A 20166-nucleotide genomic window follows, 5' to 3' on the forward strand; every position below is an offset into this window, starting at 1 on the left:
TCACTTCAAGAAATACCACACAAGACACACTCTTTTGAGGAATTCTTGAAGTCTGTCTCTAGGAAAGTGATGAAGAGGATGAACACAGAGTTAAAAAGCTGGCAGATATAATGCACGCCAGCCCCAACACTTCACACGAGATAAAACCATATTGACGTATATATGAAATGTGAATCACCTGAGACATTTGACATTCGAGAAGAAGTAATATTGAAAATTGACACGTACAAGGCTAGGGACATTAGGTCCCTGGGGAAGGGTACTAAATCACTCCCTGTGAGTTGTGGAGGAGGGGCAAAGAAGTGTTGGGACAAGGGGGTGTGTAAAGAGGTCAGCACAGCCAGGGAGAGCACCAATGAGCATGGGCGGAAGATGCTTCCCAGCAGCAGATGAAAAAATATATTAGGACAGATTTGATCAAATAATTAACATTAGTGTAGAATGTAACTGTGTGCTGGTTCCACTCTTTGAAGCAAAATCTCACAAAAGTGGCAGCTTGCCCAGGCTTTTGTGGAATACAATGTGCCCTGTGACTGTGTAGGTTGCACGTCCCTCTACTGAAGGCCAACCCGCTGTGAAGCCTCAGAAAAGTTGTTATGTTTTCTGGCATTTTGCCATTGTTTTCATAAACATTTGTGTCAGAATAAGGAGCGTGAGGTTGCTGAAGACCCTATTGGTAATAAATAATTGCTAGTCGTCTAACTCTAACATGTGTGAGTCGCTCCCTTTCCAAGTCATGCAAAGTATTCCCACATGCTAAATCTAACAGTTATGTGATTTTTATTTACACTCTTATTTTCAGTGCCTTTACTGGATTGCAGCATCACAGTTTTTTCGAGAAGTATTGTCTTTAGTGACAGTTGTTGTTAACCTTCTGGCTTTTGTTAGACCACCACATAATCACTATTGGAAACGGGATTCAATTTGGGGGTATGCAATTTGCACTTTTTAAAACAGAAACAAATGGACATCATACAAATGCACACATTGCCTAATGTTTTCACAAACAATAAAAACACAAACATCGAAATTTTAAGGTTGCCCACCTTTCCAAATGGTGCTTTATTTCTAAATGACAAAGGGATATTTTAGACTATGTTATAACACTTTGCCTTTTCTGCTCCTAATGTATCTCTTTGTTAGTGCATACTAGTGCTCATATTGAGGCCATCAATTACCCATACTATTGTTTGTTGTACTTGCACCACCCCAATCCAGCTAAGAATACCAAGATTTTCACTTTTACAGTTTCTTTTCTTTTGTGTGCATACTTCACATATTTTCTAATATATAGATTTATTTTTAAAGCTGCGGATCCCCTGAGTAGTCGTTATAGATCTCCAGGGGTCCGTGAATCACAGGTTAGGGCCCATCTTGCCTAAAAATGTCCTAATAGTAGCTTGCATTTAAAAAAGAATTGTGGTGCCATTGACACAGGTGACTTTCGCAGAGAACCAGGAGGTGTTAGACTCAATGTGCATCTTGGGGCAGTCACTGCATGGGGTGGTTTCCTACATCAAACTTGTGCCATTTTGAGGTTGCTGAGATGAGTGATATTGGCGCACTGTTGGGGAGACAGGGCTACTTTGCATATTAGAGTAATGCCCAATAGCTGGAGTGCCATAGTGGAACTTCTCTTAACAGAGAAGATACCCAATTTAGGGATCTGCCATAGTGCAGCTTCTTCGTCCATTAAAGATGGATCGTAGGCACCCAAGAGTTCATATGGCACATTAAAGTCACTGGGAACTATTAAATATGCATTAGAGTGTAAAGTACTTAGGAAAGTATCTAAAAGTGCTAAGGTCAATGATTCCTTGTTCACACTCTGGGGTCTATTATGCACATTAAAGAGAAAGAAGCACTTGTTGTCCATGTGGAGGGAGAGGCCGAGAATATCGGCGGAGGAGACGGGCAACCTCTTAATGGTACAATTTGGCATATTCCTCACCCAAATTATTAAACCTCCGACCTTTCACCTGTGCCTGAGCCGGACAACAGTATTTTGCAAAGCCACATCTAAAGTGGGAATCAAGAGACCAGGTTTCTTGAAAAACACACATTTCGTGGTTATCAATTTAAGTGCACCCATGATTAATGGAAAAATGAAAACTGAGAAATCACATTGGAGGAGACCAAATTGTGGAAAACCTATTTTAAGAAAGATAATTTTAAGGGAATACAAAAAAATCTATAATTAAAGGAAACATTTTAAAGGAAAGATAATTTCAAGGAAAAATCTAAAATGATATTAATATTTGATTTAGGGGTAGGGATTCTTTGGGTTCTGGGATGGGTAATGCAGTGTTTTTGGGACAAGAGATGGATGAAGTTCAGGTGTAGAAAGGCTTTTTTAGGATTTGGGGATGGGCGGAGTTTAAGGGTGCTGAGGATTTTTTAGCAAGCAGGAATGGTTGGAGTTTAGGGGTTGTGAAAGGTTTTTAGGGTTAACAGGTGACTGGAGATTAGGGGTGTTGAGAGGTTTTTAAGGTTCATGGATGGGCAGAGAGAAAGGCCGGGTGAGGGGTTTATAATGTTCAGTGATGGTTAGAGTTTAGGAATCGTGAGCTTTTTTAGAGTTCTGTTATGGGCAGGGTTATGGGGTGGTGAGGGATTTTAGGGGGCCGGGGATGGGCAGAGTTTAAGGGCAGAAAGAGTTTCAAGGTTGGGAATTGATGGAATTTAAGGTCTTGATGGATGTTAAGGGTTATGGGATGGATGTAATTTAGGCATGATGAGGGACTTTTAGTGGGGAAAATGGATCATGTTTAGCTATTGTTGTTAAGGGGTTAGCAATGGATGGTGTTTAGAGGAGGTGAGGGGTCCATGAATAAAAAGTGTCAAAAGTAATTGACAATGTAAAGATATAAAACTGAAGTAATGTCTGCTCAAGTACAGCACTGAAAATATTTCCTCAGACAAAACAGTTTCTGAAAGGAAGACCTGCAATATTTATACCTCAAAAAATAAGCTTTCACAAGCCAATTTCGAAATAAAAGACATTTTACGAGTTTGTTTCTATGAACTAGTAAATGCCATTCATCCAGGAAGTTTCTATTAAACAGTTTACGTGATATGGTTTCTCAGTATTGGTATTTGATTAAATTAGTTATCTATAAAATCACGTACAACCAGTTCAGGGTCCTATGACATTTCAGATCATGGTTTGCTCTCATGCGCATTGGATGAGTTTGGGACAGCTTACACCGAACACAACACTATGTGGTGCCTCAATAAAACACTGCATAAAAACCCAGTGGTGCTCCTAGTCAAGTCAAGTATTTTATTTATGATTTTGGAACTCAAATGAGATCCACATAAAAGAATAACAAAAAGGAATATACATTTTCATACAATCACAATAAAAGATACAAAAAGAGAAAACATTTTATGAACCTCTAATATATATTTAAAAAGCTTTTAAAAAAGTTAAACATTTTATGACAAAACATTTCATTGGGTGGATTATAAATGGCATCTATGAATGCAGTGGCAGACAATATATTTAATTGTAAGCAAATTGGTCTCAACCACTTGCGCTGGTGTAAAAGAAGAGCCGGGCAAACAAAGAGCACATGAGTGATATCCTGAATTGAGTTATTACAAAGATTACACATAGCTGAGGAACCATGCCATCTGGACAGTAGATTATTCAGGGGAAGAAGGTCCTGCCTTAATAAAAACCAAAAGTGGTGTACACCATGAGGGAGATTCCAAGTAGCATAAGATTGTATTTTTCTTATTAGGCAGGAATCAATGGCCAGAGAAACATTTTTCTTTAAGATACGGGCTTCCCTGTCCATCTTAAAGCTTAATTTCCAGGAAGCCTGTTTCAGGGTGGTCTTCAGCTGATATGCAGATAGTGTAAAAAGTACTGATTCATCTAATTGTAAAAGGTCAACTGCAATTCTAAAATTCTTTACAATTAGAGAATGCTCTTTAAGAGTTCCTAGTAATTCTTTTCGAATAAGATGTCTTAGAGTACCCCGGTTCTCCCTTTGCGAGGCTAAAAACCCATCGCACTATCCCTGCGAGGCCCTGAACCCAACTACTGCGCAGGCCAAATTCCAACCTAAAAGCAGCCACAGTACAGGCAGTGTTAACTGTGGTTAAGAACCGCAAGATTTTGCCTTCCGTGGTATTTAAAAAATCCCATTTTCCTAAATCAAGTAATTCAGTGCCATACAGTAGGGAAGCTGGGATTTTAGCACGGAAAACCTCTAGCAAAAGAGCAAAGTGTCTTCTGCCTGTAGATCTATAAAGAGAAATTAAACTTTTGTCTTGTGCCATTGCTTTCCGAGTATTATTTGCTATATGAGCCTTATCACTTAAATTGCCAGCTATTGTTTTTCCGAGGAAGACATAAGATTTTACCACTTCCAACATTTGTCCACCTACAGACCAAGCAAAACTCCCATATTTCAACTTTTTCCTTCCCGTCATGAAGATTACTTTACTTTTTGACACATTAATCTTCAGGTGGTGGGCCTCTGCATATTCATGTAGTGCCTGTAAATGATTATTTAATCCTCTTGGAGTCAAGTATAGAATTAATATATTGTCTGCATAAAGCAGACAGACAATCGGTTTACCCCCCAGTGCAGGGGCAATACCTTCACTTAGAGACAGAACATAAGGGAGATCAGATATGTATAGGGAGCCTATATTTAGGTGCTCCTAAATATAGGCCAACATATCTCAAACTACTTTAATAAAAATAATAACAAGACCCCAAGCATATTAACATTGTTGGATGTTTTTAAGCCAGTAATAAGGGAACACTGCATAGCTGCAGCAGCCCGTTTAAAAAAGACGAGGGAAGCCTTGCTGAACAAGCTGAGGGGAAGCTCAAAGTGGCAGACGAGGTGCACAGACACTGTCACATCATATCTGTAGAAAGGTCTGCTGGGGACAAATACAAACAAGTAGGCAGAGCACATTGTCTCCTAACCAAACGAAACCGCTGTATATTCAGTGAGAGGGTAAAAAAAGAGGAGCCATTCACAAAAGAGGAGATCCCCCATAACATCAATGGTCTCAAGATATTTAAAGCTCCCTGGCCCACTACCTTCCTAGCATTCTTTTACAAAGCTTTTGGGGTCAGCCTGTTGCTAGTGATCTTCCGAGTCTATAAAGAGATAGTTCAAAAAGGAGTAGCTAATCACACAATTTGAGAAGCCACTAATTCCCTCATACTTGAACAAGGTAATCCAGCCAAAGACAGTCAATTAACTCATCAACGTTGACAATAAGATACTAATGAAAATCCTCACATTACACATGGAGGGGCTGATGCCCACATTTGCACACCCAGGTCAATCTGGCTTCATTGCGACTATGCACCCGGGGGACAACTCAAATAATGAGCTACATGTGATAGATATAGAACATAAAGCGAACCAGAGGTCAGTACTCATCAGGCACTGCAAAACTGTTCTATAGAGTCAAATGGGTCTTTCTGGGGGATGATGTGTTGGAAATAGGTTTTAGCAGAGGTTTTCAGGGCTGAATGTTCGCTAGCAATCAGGCCCGAAAATATACAGCTTAACAACACCTTGTTGCACTGGCTGCACACAGTACTAACTAAGAGACATGGTTGCCCACTCTCTCTCCTCTTGTTTGTTTTCACTTTGGAAACCCCCGCTTACCAAAACACATGTATCAAGGGCATCAGGTTTGAATGAAATGCCCTTAAATAAACATATTTGCAGATGATATACTACTGTTAGTCACCCATCCTGTGGTATCCCTGCTGGTTATTCTAGTAGAGCTGGGGAAATAAAACGGAGTATAGGATTTAATATTAAAGTAAGTCAGAGAGCTTTAACCTTCCAAAAGGCCAGGCAACGTTACAGTCCGGGCGTAGCGTTGTAGCCCACCAAACCTATCCCCTTGGTATGGATTGGTACTGCCCATCCACCAGATAAATCCTTGCATTTCAAGCTGCTAAATGGTGTGGTAGAGAATGCAGTTATCTCCAGAGATGTATGTATATGTCATGCTGGTCAAATATTTCTACTTCAGGACACAGTGCATGAAAATAAGTTGAATTTGAGTGCCCTGTCCCTCTTCTCCGACTGGTGGTCCTTTAAGATAAGAGGCATGTATGAAGAGGCAGATGGAGAGAGATGATTCAATATCTGCCTGCCCATTTAGGAGTGATTAGGTTGTTTTCAGTCCACATTTATGTGGAGAATCTCTTGTAGGAATCAACCTCACGATTCTTGTTCAGTGTGCCTGTATCACTGTATAAAATGTAACCATTTTACATTTTTATTGCTGCACATAATCCTATATCTGTTTATTAACTTTTCAGGGAAGCCTGTCTAACTATAGCTTTTGGAAGTAATTACTGAGATACAATAACACCTCTCAAATACTTGGCAAAACAAACTATCTGGATATTCATGAAAGGCTCCTATTCTCAATATGCAATTAATGGATGGGATCAGTCAAATGCATGTAAAAAGTCATACGCCCCAGGACAGACAACTAGACTTTACCTGCCCACATACTACTCATATTGTCATGAGTGGCCTTGAAGTATGGGCAGCAATCATTATTTTGCCCCTGTTCATGGTACCACTGCTAATCTGTAATTTTCTGGTTATTTAATATCTTCTGGCTTCATTTGCTGCACCATTCAAAAAAATCCCTTCGTCAAAGGTACTCCACTAAACATGGTCAACATTGAATAAATTATGTTTGCATAAAGATAAATGCACTTTCCAGAGGTTTATTATATACTGGTAGGGATTAAGTTAGTGCCTAGTGTACTTTGTCATCACGAAATCTGCATTATCCAAGAATCATGGATTGGTGCATCATTCCCTGAAAATAATGACCTATCTGCACTTGCACATATCACTGTTGGTCTCTTGTCAGATTAAAGACACGCAGTTAATCCTTCGCTGTCATCTGAATATCACCTTTATTATTGCTTTGGACAAACAGATAAAACGGCTAGCTCTTACTAAGAGAAGCCAAGGTCATAATTTTTCAGATTCGCCTATAATTCCCGTATAGTGCAAATTTATTTTTACACTTGCATGAAGACTGAGGGAGGTACTGCCCAGGGCTGATGACTGACATGACTACTCCCAACCACAGAACAAGTCACATGTCTTTAATATGTTCTTAGATGAAGACTAACATGTAAAGCTCTTGCCGAATCTGTAAACACTATGTACCCACACATTAATAGCTGGGTCGCTCACAAATGATTGATGATTAAAAACCTTCAATAGGCTTTTCATGTGTCCTGTATCCCTTCCAAGATTTTATTTGCAAGGCGTACAAATGTTATAGGCATTCTGTTGTGCGATGCTACATATTCCATTTGAAAAGGCGTTATTGTCCTGATGATGGCTGCATTTTTAATCACACTTACATGGCTAAAACATTTGATAATAAAGATTGGATCTGCCCCATTATTCTACTAGATGCAACCAGTCTATTTGTGGGAAACTGATGTGAGGATGTGGCAGTATATTATCTACTGGAATTTGTATTAGTTATCCAAAGGATGGGTTTAACCATTATTGGCTAATCCCAGGCGAAACATATAGGCACCTTTTACTTACTAGGACAATAGTTCTTGCTGTGTCTTCTCGTCAACTGCTGTTTGTGTGGTATGTACACTTGCTCCTTTTCTAGAGCACCTAGTGAAAAGACTGTGGCAGCAATAAGAGGACCTGCAATCGGAAGTAAACAGAACTTAAAATGAGACACAGTTCCCCAGATAAAAGCAATAACAAAATAGAGTTTTATTATGGGGTAAAATATGAGATTAGGGTAGTTTTGTACAATCTTGAGGGTATCCAATCGTATTATTTTTTTTAAGTAATCAAAAGGGAGCACAATAAATTCAGGGTGTATTTGAAAAACATAGGAGCTGGGGCGCTTCATTTTATGTCGAATTTAAGCACTAAATAAAAAGAAGAAGTACAGAGATAAGCCATTGAAAACTGAATAAAAATGGCAAAAGGTATCTCTTAAGTGTACTTTATTTTAATACTGAAAGTTACCAAAGAGTCTTTGACCAAATAGAGATAAAAGGGTGTAGGGGCTTATAGAGTCACGCAGCTTTGAGGTAACACTTTCAATATCATATTAACATACATTTGGGGGTATTATATTTCTTATAATCTATAAACTCTGAAAGACAGTTCAGAACTAAAAACATATTATTATAGTGCTTTATCCAGATTAGATATGGTAGCATACAGGTGGTGTAAGGCAAGTATACACAGTAGTGTCTAAGTATGCCTAAAGCAAGAGAAGACACGAGATCAAAGAATTCCTATCCCACATTGTGATTGTTCTAGACAGGATATTTTCCTGAGTGTTGTTATCTTTAGCTGATTTCTGCAACATTGGGATAGTTCTACAATGCAAAAAGACAAACTTCAGTAATTATGCAGGAAGGGAGATGAGTGTCATAGGAAATGTGTAGCTCCGTGTAAAAAAATATACATACGTACCCAGTGAGATTAAGGCTTGGTGAATTTCCTTCATCACATTCTTGTACAGTTCTCTTTGCCATTCATGTAAAAGCTTCCACTCAGCCTCAGAAAAATAGGCAGCAACATTTGGGGACTGTACCTGTAAGAAATATAAACCGATCAAACAGGATCATCAACTCACCTCATCCAAACAAAAGGTTGGGGTGTTTTACTCCCAATTTTTTTAAACCAGTCGCATACATGGCATTTCAAAAGGCTAAAAATGCCTAGTGTTTAAAACTGTACACAAACCTTTAACTAATTAAAACTGGGTTAACCATGTTCAATTTACAAAGTAAACATTGTTAGACAGTAGTTTTACAACAGTTTGAACTCCAGCTCTCTAATATACAACAACACCACTCAAAATATTGTTTTCTATTTAGTGTCTTTTTTCAAAAATGAAAAGTACTTTTATTATACACACACTACTAAATACTATTCATTAAAGTATAAATATATACAATCAGGTAGAAAAATAGGTTAGGCGCGACCCTCATATCACGTTACAAACCTAGTTGTTTATGAACTCTATTATCACCATTCCCCATGTATAGTTGAAAAAAACTATCACAATAAAGAGGATTTCAGTACACATAGTTCAGGTCTATTAGTTTTGTCAGGGTGTCACCACATCAGTACTAGGAAACACGTTGTAATTCACCAATGTAATCCCCTAGAAACCAAATTAGACAGCACAAATATGCAATACATATTATATGACCCACCACTGAAATCAATGGGAGTAGTACCAACACTCAATAGCTTTCATTATACTGTTAAACCTTGCATTGTCAACGTCAACAAAAGTATTGCATTCAATACACGTATAGCATAGGTTTCTGTTTATTAGACTGCTATAGCAGTGAAAGGACAAGCCGATAGGAGCTGCAACACTCCAAAGTCCGTGTACAGAGTACAGGCTCATGCTGTAAAGGCCAACAAAACCTCTCCCAGGGTCATCAATACATCCACCTAGATGACTTGGGGCTAGTTTCTTAAAAACACTCCTGGGGGCTGCTGCACTTCCTGCAGCCAACCAAACACATTTAAACATGTAGTGTTGCTCCTGCTATTCCTGGGATCACCACAAATAAATTATGCACATTTTTACCTTCTTGCTGGGGATTATGAGGCAGTAAAATCATCTGAACCGTTGTCCTGATAGGCCCTGTGGGCAGAGATACAATCTTTGTAAGCTCAATCTCCCAGGGGACTCAGCACGAGAAACAGCAAATCACGCTCTGCAGCTAAGATTTTTCTGGAGTGAGCCAAGACCCAGGGGCCAACATTTTTACGTCTTCTGGCCTTTAAACATTTCTTTTTGTAGGTAGGGAGAAGGGTTGTTTGCCAAATCCCTGCACCAGACATGTCCTCTGCTTGCGCTCCTGAGTCTCTTTTCTGCTTGCAGGGGTATCTTATACAGTCAGCAAGCAGAATACTCTCCCTGCTGCACTTCCTAGGCCCCATAACGTCCGGGCTGACCTACAGGGCACCTTGGCGGCATCATCAAAGTCAACAGCCAGTCCATGGAAGGTCTAGGGGAACCATTCAGAGTCTACAGGCAGGTTAATTCACCCAATTGTTCCTCAGTGGGCATAAAATGGTCATTGTCACTAGCTCTGGAGAGACCCATCCCAGTCCTCAGGGTCAGCTGGAGTTAAAGTGCCAAAGTCCATCCTCGCAGGGATCAAGTGGCTTCTCCTTCAAGCTGGGCATTCTCCCGCTCTCAGGTGCAGTGTATTCTCATCTGTCTCTCCCTTGGGCAGGGGTTTTTAAGTAGGGGTGAAATGTTCTAGAAGACAAGCAGCCCCTGGCTAATCCTAGGGTTCAGTCCTGGCCGCGGTGGTGCACGAACAGGTACTCGGTGGGGAGTCGCCTGCAGCAATATATGCGGCGTGAAGATTACTCCACACCGCGTTTGCCCACGAGGATACGCACTGACGCGCCTCCTGTACATGACTCCTGCAAAATTGATGCTTGTGTCTTGAACGGCTTTACAGCCGTAAGTATAATATATACCTTTGAAAAGAAAAAAACTTCTTCTTTTTCTTTTCACACGAACTCCTCACGGCAGGGTGCACCTTAGGGCGTGTACACCACCGGAGGATCACATTATATGGTCCTGATGAAAGCTGAGCGACTCGGGCTCCAAACAAGCAGAAACATGTTGACCAATTTTCTCACTATGGACTAGGGGTCTTTAATAACTGAGACCAAACCTATGGGTCCATTTATATCTGTTTTTAACCAGTGCAAATCGGACTATTAATAAAATAGTTGAAAGTCACGAATCTGCACTTTTTAATTTCTTCCTTCTTTTGCACTCACTTAGCTTAATTTGGCTTTAAAAACACCCTCAACACACACAAGAACCAGCTCCGCTGTAAACAGGCGTTGAAGCACACTGGAAAGACATTAGGTCTTTCCAGTGGGAACCCAGTGATGAAGCATGTCACCACTAGGTTGGTGAGTGAGGGTTCTTAAAATTACTTTGCATTGTCCCATCTCTCTGTGTTTTTTCCTTTTCTTTCCTTTATACCTCATACACTATTTCGAGGTTGTTTTTTACTTATTTTTCACTCTTCTGTTGGTTAATAATCCTAGGGTGCCACATCACCGCTACAGCTTTATCCAAACCATCCTGCACAGCTTTCAGAGACAAAATACAATATGGCAACTTCAGACTGGGATCGGAGGGCCTCAGCTTTACCCCTAGCCAATACAGCTACTTGATCCCATCTCAACAGAGGTTAGACCCTCTTGTGTTGGCATCAGCGGTCTATCCCTCCTCCTTTTATTTCTGTGGGTGAAGCTATTTGAGAAAGCTATTACAGCACGCTCAAAACTTTAAATTCAAGTAGCTACTAGGTCACTACTACACTGTCTTTTGTTTAAAGAATAAAACCCAGTTGAAGCCTGAACTGGTTTTTAAACACGGAACTGTGGCCCGCATAGACACAGATAGCAGGATTCACTGTTGCCATTGACTTGGACGCTGAAACTCTCACAGCATCTAACTGCAACATCAATGGTAAATGACAATACTCACAGAAAACTGACTACTCACACGACTACCAAAGGGCATCAGAAGCGATCAAGCTTTGTGGGGGGCGAAGAGGGATTAAGATGGAAAGAAATTTCAAGTGGACTATTACATGTACTGCGACGCAGGGGAAGAATAATTGTTAACAGATTAGAGCTTTTTAGGAATTGGAGCAACAAGGACTCAAGCCTAATTTTGACTGGGCTCTCTGAGGCCTCATTTCTGCAAGTGCCCACCTATATGGGGAAGGGTAGAAACAATCCTACAGAGGCAAGTCTAGATGAATAATGCACCAGCATTTGTTAGAAACCACGAATAGGAGAACCGAACAGTGTATTCAGTTCAGAAAATTCATTTCCATGATACAGATGACTTCATTTAGACAGGTTTTTGAAGTAAGGTTAATACTGTGAGCAAGAAGACAGGTACAAAGGTGCTGCCAGCTCTCCTCCCAGGTGACAACTCACCTGAGAAAATGGTGGCACTCAAAACCAGATCGGGTTTCCAAGCAGGAATGGGTAAGTTGACAACAGGGCAGAAGGGATGAACCGTTTAACAGAGGAAATAATAAAACATTAGAAAGCAGTATGTAAACCCCAACTGGAGGTTATTGGGCTACAGGGTTTATTCAAGTGTTTTGGTGATCTCCTGCTAATAGTTATCAATGATGGGGCAGTCTCATGCCATATGGTAAGCATCTGTATTCTGGAGGGAGCATCTGAGACACGAGAGGTTCATCAGGATGTTTTTTTATAACCTTTAATAGGTATATAGATTATATGTTTAACTGGATATATTTAAACGTGGGGTTTCTTGAGATTTTTTGGCACTTGAATAATTTGATAATTTTTTCTCCAACTTTCATGTAGCCAAGGATGCAAATCACTAATAAGGCCATTCAGGTTACTCAGAAAATTCATTTTGAAAAGTTTAGTTTGGTCAGACTTCCTTTTTCGGTTCAGTAGAGGCAGTAGCAGCACAGGGTCAGACAGAGAAACTAGATGCAGGGGCCAAAGAAACTGTGTGTGTCACTACTATCACCTCAGCCTTCAACTGGCAGTCCGAGGCCTCCAAAACAGTACTGTCTGGAGATGCAAAATGTAGAATGAGAGTTACTGATGTCAGGGGACAGACCTAGGTACCAGCCGCCAGGGTTCCGCAAAAGTGGCTGGGCGTACTTGTACCCAGGCCTTCCGGCTGTGCTGACATTGAGGCTTGGGACCTGTGTTGTAGGCTTGGAAGCCGTGTCTCTGTGCTGTAAAACATCAGGCTACCTACCACCAGCCAGCCATTTCTTTGGGCCTTCATCCATCTGCTTTTTAACCATGGGAGCCCTAGCTGCTGGGGTGAGGACGGTGAGCTGGCTATTGACTGCACCACAGCTCAAAAATTCAGAAACTAGATCAGTATTAAATTGTGGGTATTCTGGAGCTGACAAGCGGGGTAGGATTTTTGTTATGGGGTTCAGGGTGTGGAATTTAATACAATCTCTACTTGTGTATGGGGCAGGTTACTTCATAAACCTACTTTTCCTGTACCAAAATCCACTTGCTCCGTTGGTGCCAGTAGTGGAGCGACAAATTATAGCAGCAATCTCATTATATAGGAGCTCTGATATAACCTCTCTGATTATGTCAGGGCTCATACCATAGAATTGTTTGAATACTTGCAATCTCCTTACATTGCCACGTTTCCGCAGATCTACATAATGGGGCTGAAGGTAGTGGAAAGCAATAGTTCCAGGGCTTAAATGCCTAATGCCTTTTTGAGTCTGTGCAATCCTACTAACTTGCATGTTATAAGGGTTTTCAACAACTCTTCTCTAATCTTTTCTCATACTGAGAAATGTTGGAAATGTATGCATGACAATGGCAGACATAAACTTTCTTCCAGAGTTGTGGGGAAAAAAGTGGTTGAAAGAAAGTGAACTTGCAAACACTCGCATGAGCAAATCTACACATGCATATTTGCTCATGCTAAAATGTAGTTCACAAATATTTTCCAGAAGTACCATTTCTTTTCCTACTTTTGTAAATTCTTGGCAATATACGAAAGCCATATAGCTACACTTAATGCAAGGACAGATACCATGGGTGCACTTTTGAGACGTTCTTTACTAATTGGCCCCCTAACTTGGTCTGGCGTTGACCGTGACCTTTTGTGTTTATTAAAATTGGGTGCCTCTCTCTGTATCAGCTGTCTTCACTGTGAGTGACTGCATTCTGCTCTTTCACAAGGAGCATATCGGCACACAAAGTAGTTTTGTTCAGTACCAGTAACTATAATAATAATAAAAATAATAACAATTATAGAGCACCTGGTTACACTAGAGCCAGTGTGTCCCCGCGCTGTGGTGCGGCTAGCAACAGTTAGGCGGACAAGTCCCTCTCTCCACATCCTCAGAAACGGTCCTCCTCCCCCTCTAACCTGAGGGGAAGAGATTGGTTTTCAATTGTTTCCAAAACATATGTTCAGAGGTCTCCAGTCGCATTCTTGGTGGGAGTCTGTTCCAGTGTTGAGCTGCCTGGACCCGAAAAGATCGTCCACCCATCCGGGCTCTTCTGGTCTTAGGGTCCTTAACCAGCCCTGTCCCAGTAGATCTCAATTGACGCGCAGGAGTATAAGGGGTCAGCAGGTCAAGAAGATAGGCGGGCCCTTTCCCCTGCATAATGCAGTGACTGATCAACAGGGTTTTAAAGATCACCCGTTCTTTAATAGGAAGCCAGTGTAGTGATTCAAGGGCTTTCTTAGATGGCACTCTTTTGGGCAGCATCAAAACCATACGGGCAGCCGCATTTTGTACGCGCTGAAGCCGAGTGATACATCTGATATTGGCTCCCAGGTACAGGGCATTCCCATAGTCCAGCCTAGATGTGATAAGGGCATGGACAAGGGTTTTCCTGGCCGACATCGGAAGTAGATCAAGTGTCTTTCGCATACTTCTCCGAATACCAAAGCACTGCCCGGCCACGCGCCTTGTGTGATACTCAAAGGAGATCTTGTTGTCTAGCCAGATAACCAAATTTCTGACTTGTTCACTGGGAGAAGGTTGAGGCCCCAGCACCTGCGGCCACCATGCTGATGTCCACAGACGGTGGTTTCCCCACAAACAACACTTCCGTCTTACTTCCGTTTAATTTCAAACAGTTATCAGCCATCCAAGTCGCTACGTCCTGTAGGCACGTCGAAAAATTACTGACTGCTGCCTCATTAGATTGAGTGAGAGACACAACAAATTGGGTGTCATCCGCATAGGATACCACTTGCACCCCAAACCTTTCCGTGATCTCTGCTACTGGGGTTACATAGAGATTGAAAAGAGTGGGGCTCAAGCTGGACCCATGAGGCACCCCCTGTTTCAGCCTAGTGTTTTTTGACCGGTATGGTCCTTGAGCTACTTGGAAGCTACGATTCTGGAGGAATGACTCCAACCACTCCAAAGCTCTGCCTACCACTCCCCCTTTTTTTAGACACTGCAGCAAGGTGTGATGTGCTACAGTGTCAAAGGCAGCACTTAGATCCAGAAGGATAAGTGCTGCTGTCTGACCTTCATCCACCAGCTTCCGTATGATTTCAGTTGATAGGAGCAAGGCGGATTCAGTGGAGTAGGATGCCCAAAAGCCAGATTGGGTGGGGTGGAGTAGTTTACAAGTTTCAATATGCTCTGTCATTTGAATATTGGTAACTTTCTCCGCGATTTTCGCAATGTAGGGGAGAATGGAAATTAGGTGCACATTTCCAGTTGCTCTGCACTAATATTAGGTTTTTTTGTAGCGGAAGCACCACAGCCTCTTTCCAAGCTATCGGGACCATGCCCAACCCTAAGGAGAGTTCTAACAGATGGCGTATGTGGGGTTCCAGGGTTTTTATACTTTCCCTCAGTATTTTTGCAGGGGTTGGGTCGTTAGGGGAACCAGACTTGATTTTAGACGCTACGTTAATTAGGATATCCTGCTGGGGCGTGCTAAAGGATGTAAGTGTCTCAGTTCCATTGTGCTTTATGGTGGCTTCTTCTATCCCACCGCCCACTCTGGCCTCAGCCGGGAACGAGGAATAGATTTTCCCCACTTTATCCGCAAAGAACTGTGCCACACCATCACAGGATTCGACTGATCCTTTCACATGTGCGGTAGAGCTGGACAGGGAGGATACTTCTTTAAACACAGAAAACAGCTCCTTAGCTGAATTATCAGCTCCCTCTATTCTGTCCCTACTACTACTATTGTGGCAGTGTGTGCTTTTTAAGACCAAAAAATAATTATTTGCTGTTGCCAATGTTTGTTATAATGGTGAGGGCCCAGCAGCTCCCACACTAATATGGTTTTACAAAAACCATGCCAAAGCTGACCACCAATTTCAGACCTACTGGCTTTGCCAATGCTCGTTTATTTTTGTTTTCCATAATCTTATTGAAATTGGTTTAACTGATTTTCCATTATGAATATTTTTGAGAAATACAAGCATGCATCAACAGGTGTTACTAAAGGATGCTGCAAAGAAATGGTACCTGAAATTTTACAGCAGTTTAGCAAAACGCTTTTTTCCTGCTTTCATTTTTTTATGAACATTTTATTTTGAAAGCAAAGAATCATCAATCTTGCTTTCAAGCTTCTGCAAATATTTGCATCAAATCAGAGAGCATTCTGGGAGCATTAAACATAGCCTCATATTGCTAAACTTTGAAAACGTGTGTACACATTTTTATACTGGAACCACAGTCGGTAGTGCTGTCGGAGCTTACAACTGTTACTTGGAGCGCGCACCCTAATAATAAAGGCTTTCAATTAATGAACCATAAATACAAGTTTGAATAGCATAAACATATGGGAAAATATTACCTTAACTGAAGACAGTGCCCTTCCCTGATCCATAATGTGGTCCTACAAACTGGCAGCCAAAGGGTTTGTGCTGCAGGGGGTTGAACCTACTTGTCCCAAGGACAAAATATACATGAACATTTGTTGCCCTTGACCCCAAACAATATGTCCAGGGCGTCGGGCTATAGGAATTCCACATCCCTGCGGGGTTGGTGTGATGGTGTGTGGCAGTGGAGGCAGTGGAAAAGGTGCAGCAGAGAGTTTTGGCAGCGGACCTCATGGACACAAAAGAAGGTCAAGGAGGGTAACTTGTAGAAAATAAGGTTACATATAAAAAAAAGTAAATCCTGGGAAAGAAGGAAACCAAGATCTGAACATTTATTTTGATATTTCCCAACACAAATCGCCCCGTTTTCTCCTTCTGTAAAGAATGTGATTTTAAAATTCTTCAGATACATCGAATGGCATTGGTTTTGAAAAAAAACAGAACTTTGAAGTGAAGCGAACCACAGCTACTGAAGAACCATGATGGGATGTTATCAGGTCGGATACCTTTCTACGGGCATAATCCCAATCCATGACAAACAAGAGACTAGCAAAATATACGAAAGAACTACTCTCTACCTTTCATATTGTAATTAATTAAGAAAGTAATAATGATTGGATGAGATCTCCATATAGTTGTTCAATTTTCAACCAGTATGATATTTTATCACAATAAAATGGCTGTTCTCAACTACCTCAATGTAATAGTGCAGAAAAGTATGGGGGTGCCGCTGCAACATTAAAGCATGGTGCTGAAATGCTTATGGTGTTGAACATTTACTTAAGTTGTTTTGCTAGGAATATTTATTCACTATCACATTCTAATACTCCAGAACATTTGGTTGCAGGAGCAATCTTTGGTAGAAGAGGGATGTTTTCTATGTAAATGGCTGTAAGACTGGAAATTGGAGACTGCCTGGTGCCTTACTATTACTGGTTTCAACGACAATTATAAAGCTGTGACAATGACAAAAGTCAATATGAAATGAGCTCAGATAATTGTAATTAATGGTGAATACGTATATGCATAACTATAAGACATCTATAATATCAATGATATTGGAAGAAATAGGATTAGAGATTGAACTGGTAAAGTCAAATAATTTGGAAACAACAGAAGTGGCAGGGGATTTTATTAGGTAGCTGTTACCAACAACCACAGAGGAAATCTTAGGGGATGTATTAGATACTTATAAGATTTCAAAGGCAATTTTCCGACCTGTTATTGCTCAAGGGGGGGAGGGGGGGGGGGGGGGGTAACCGGGACATCCTATAGGTAGATTGTTGGCGGAAAATGTATGTATCTGCCTTATTGGAAGCACACTCCTCGATTCTTCAGCAAATAAAACCTTTTGTTATGGAAACAGATTATGTTCTATTGACTCATTTTGGTTTTAGCTTTGCAATTTCATCAGTTTATAGACTATTCGCTGTTAGGTATTTAGGGGCGCGATCATTGGGCAATGGAGGTGTTTCTTTCCCCAAAATTAAGGGATAAAGTATACTACTTTGATAGAGTCCTTCCTGTAGTGATTGTATACCAAGACAGTTGAGTGCAAGTCTTGACTACTCACATTGAAATACTTTACACTTATCAATCCAATAACTGGATAGAAATTGAATTTTATAAAAGTCTCAGTACGCTGCAATGGTATCAAAATACAATAAGAACGGTTGTTGCATGTACTCAGGTAAAAGACCCAAAAAGTTATTGGGAGGTCAACATGAAGCTAAGCATTGAAAGTGCAAAATGATTTGATCCTGTTTGTTGGGAGTTAAAGTCACAAAATGTAAAATTTAAAAAAAATGTTTTAGCCCCAGGGAACTTGATACTGAACTAAAAGACTAGAGTGCCCTGGAGTGAAGTGGAGTGGAGTGGCCTACAGTGGAGTGGCATGGACTTCCGTAGAGTCACACAGAGTAGAGTAGCATAGAGTTAAGTGGCATAGAGTACAGTGACGTAGATTAGGTTGGTATAGAGTAAAGTGGTGTAAAATAGAGTGGCTTAGAGTGGAGTGGTCTAGAGTGGTGTAGTCTGGAGTAAAGTGCTTTTGAATGGCATTGTGTGGAGAGGAGTGGCATAGAATGGCGAGGTGTATAGTACAGTGGAGAAGTAAAGAATGGAGTGGCATATAATAGAGTGGTATAGAGTGGGGTGGCATACAGTTAAGTGGAGTAGAGTGGAGGGGCATAGAGTATTATAGTGTAGAATGAAGGGGCATAGAGTAGAGCACACAGACTGGGGTAGAATGGAGTGTCGTAGTGTGCTGTTGAGTGGCACTGCATGCAATGTAGTGGCGTAGAGTAGAGTGAAGTGGCGTAGATTGGAGTGGTGTAGAGTACAGTGAAGTGCCTAGAGTAGGATAGAGTAGAGTAGTGTGCAGTGGAGTGGCAGCAAGTACAGTGGCGTGCAGTGGAGTGGCAGCAAGTACAGTGGCCTAGAATGGAGTGGTGTAGAGTGGCACTGTGTGGAATGGCGTAGCGTAGAGTGTTATAGAGCAGAGTGGTGTAGAGTGGAGTGGCGTACAGTGGCACTGTGTGAAGGGCAGTGGCACTGCGCTGTAGAGTAGACTGGGGTACACTAGGGTGGCATAGAGCGGAGTGGCATACAGTGGTAGAGTGATGTGGAGTTAAGTAGACTGGCATGGAGTGGTGTAGAGTAGAGTGAAGTGACGTACAGCAGAGTGGAATAGTGCAGAAGTAGTGGTGCCGAGTGGCATGGAGTGGAGTAGCAGAGAGTGGCATAGACTAGTACAGTTGTGGGTGTAAGTAACTAAAGCATCAATAGAGACAGCAGATAGGGTGAAAGCAACATCAATAAGAAGCTATATGCCTCTGTTAAAAGTAGAAAAGTACATTGTACATCCCAAAATAATTCTGTGACCCTTAAAAATAATAAAATACTGCTTTGCAAAACGACGAGGAAGAACAATGACAAGGGGGATTGCCAACCACAGCATTTTCATAAATAAAACATTAGATAGTTCAGGAAATCAGCAAATCATTCTCAGCGAGTAATGTTAAAACTTTCCTGTGCCACAGAACCAGTTAATCTCTTAGCTATTTTGGTCCATAATACAAGGGAATGGTAAGCTACCTTTTATGTTGTTCCATTTAAGTGGCTATCAGGGATTGGGGCAATCCCAATATCATGGAAGGTTGCAGTAGTAAACCCACCTCTTGGCAAGTCAGGGCACTCAGCAGAACAACCCGGGCACTAGCAGGTGAAGTCTTTGACAGCCCTGAGAATTCTTAACAGGAGACACTGTCAACTCAAGACCTTGGAGAACCTTGGAAGCAGGATACATAAAGCAAAGTCCAGTCCTTTCACTCCTGGGACAGAGGCAGCAAGCAGCAGGCCAGCACAACAAATCACCAGGCAGAGTGTCAGACCCTCCAACAGCATCCAGCTCTTCTTCCTGGCAGAATGTCCTCAGTCCAGAAGTGCTCTGATTTTGGGGTGTCAGAGGTCCAATACTTATACCACTTTCTACCTTTAAAGTAGGCAAACTTCAAAAGAAAGTCTTTGTAGTGCACAAGCCCCTGCCTCTCCCTGCCATGGCTCCAGACACTCTACAGGGGGGTGTAGACAGCTTTATGAGAGGACAGGCCCAGTCCAATTCAGGTGTCAATGACAACTCCTCCAACCACTCTAGCTCAGGAAGGCCCATGAGCTTGGTTATGGGCCATCGGGATAGGCAAGGCACATCTCAGCTCCCTTTGTGTGACTGTACAAGAGCCCAACTGTCAGCCA

General features: G+C 41.5%; 1 protein-coding gene across 4 annotated transcripts in view; it reads right to left on the reverse strand.

The window, feature by feature from the left end:
- LOC147708596 (uncharacterized) overlaps positions 1-20166 on the reverse strand; it is a 174286-nt gene that overhangs the window by 108144 nt on the left and 45976 nt on the right. For all 4 annotated transcript variants that reach the window (XM_086927274.1, XM_086927273.1, XM_086927272.1 and 1 more), the window contains exons 2-3: positions 8484-8604; positions 7584-7694 (exon numbers count right to left, since the gene is read on the reverse strand). In XM_086927274.1, the coding sequence (XP_086783400.1) occupies positions 7584-7694; positions 8484-8604 (232 nt within the window). The remainder of the gene's footprint in view (positions 1-7583; positions 7695-8483; positions 8605-20166) is intronic.

Source organism: Lissotriton vulgaris, chromosome 6, assembly GCF_964263255.1.
Source record: "Lissotriton vulgaris chromosome 6, aLisVul1.2, whole genome shotgun sequence".
Classification (NCBI taxonomy): domain Eukaryota; kingdom Metazoa; phylum Chordata; class Amphibia; order Caudata; family Salamandridae; genus Lissotriton; species Lissotriton vulgaris.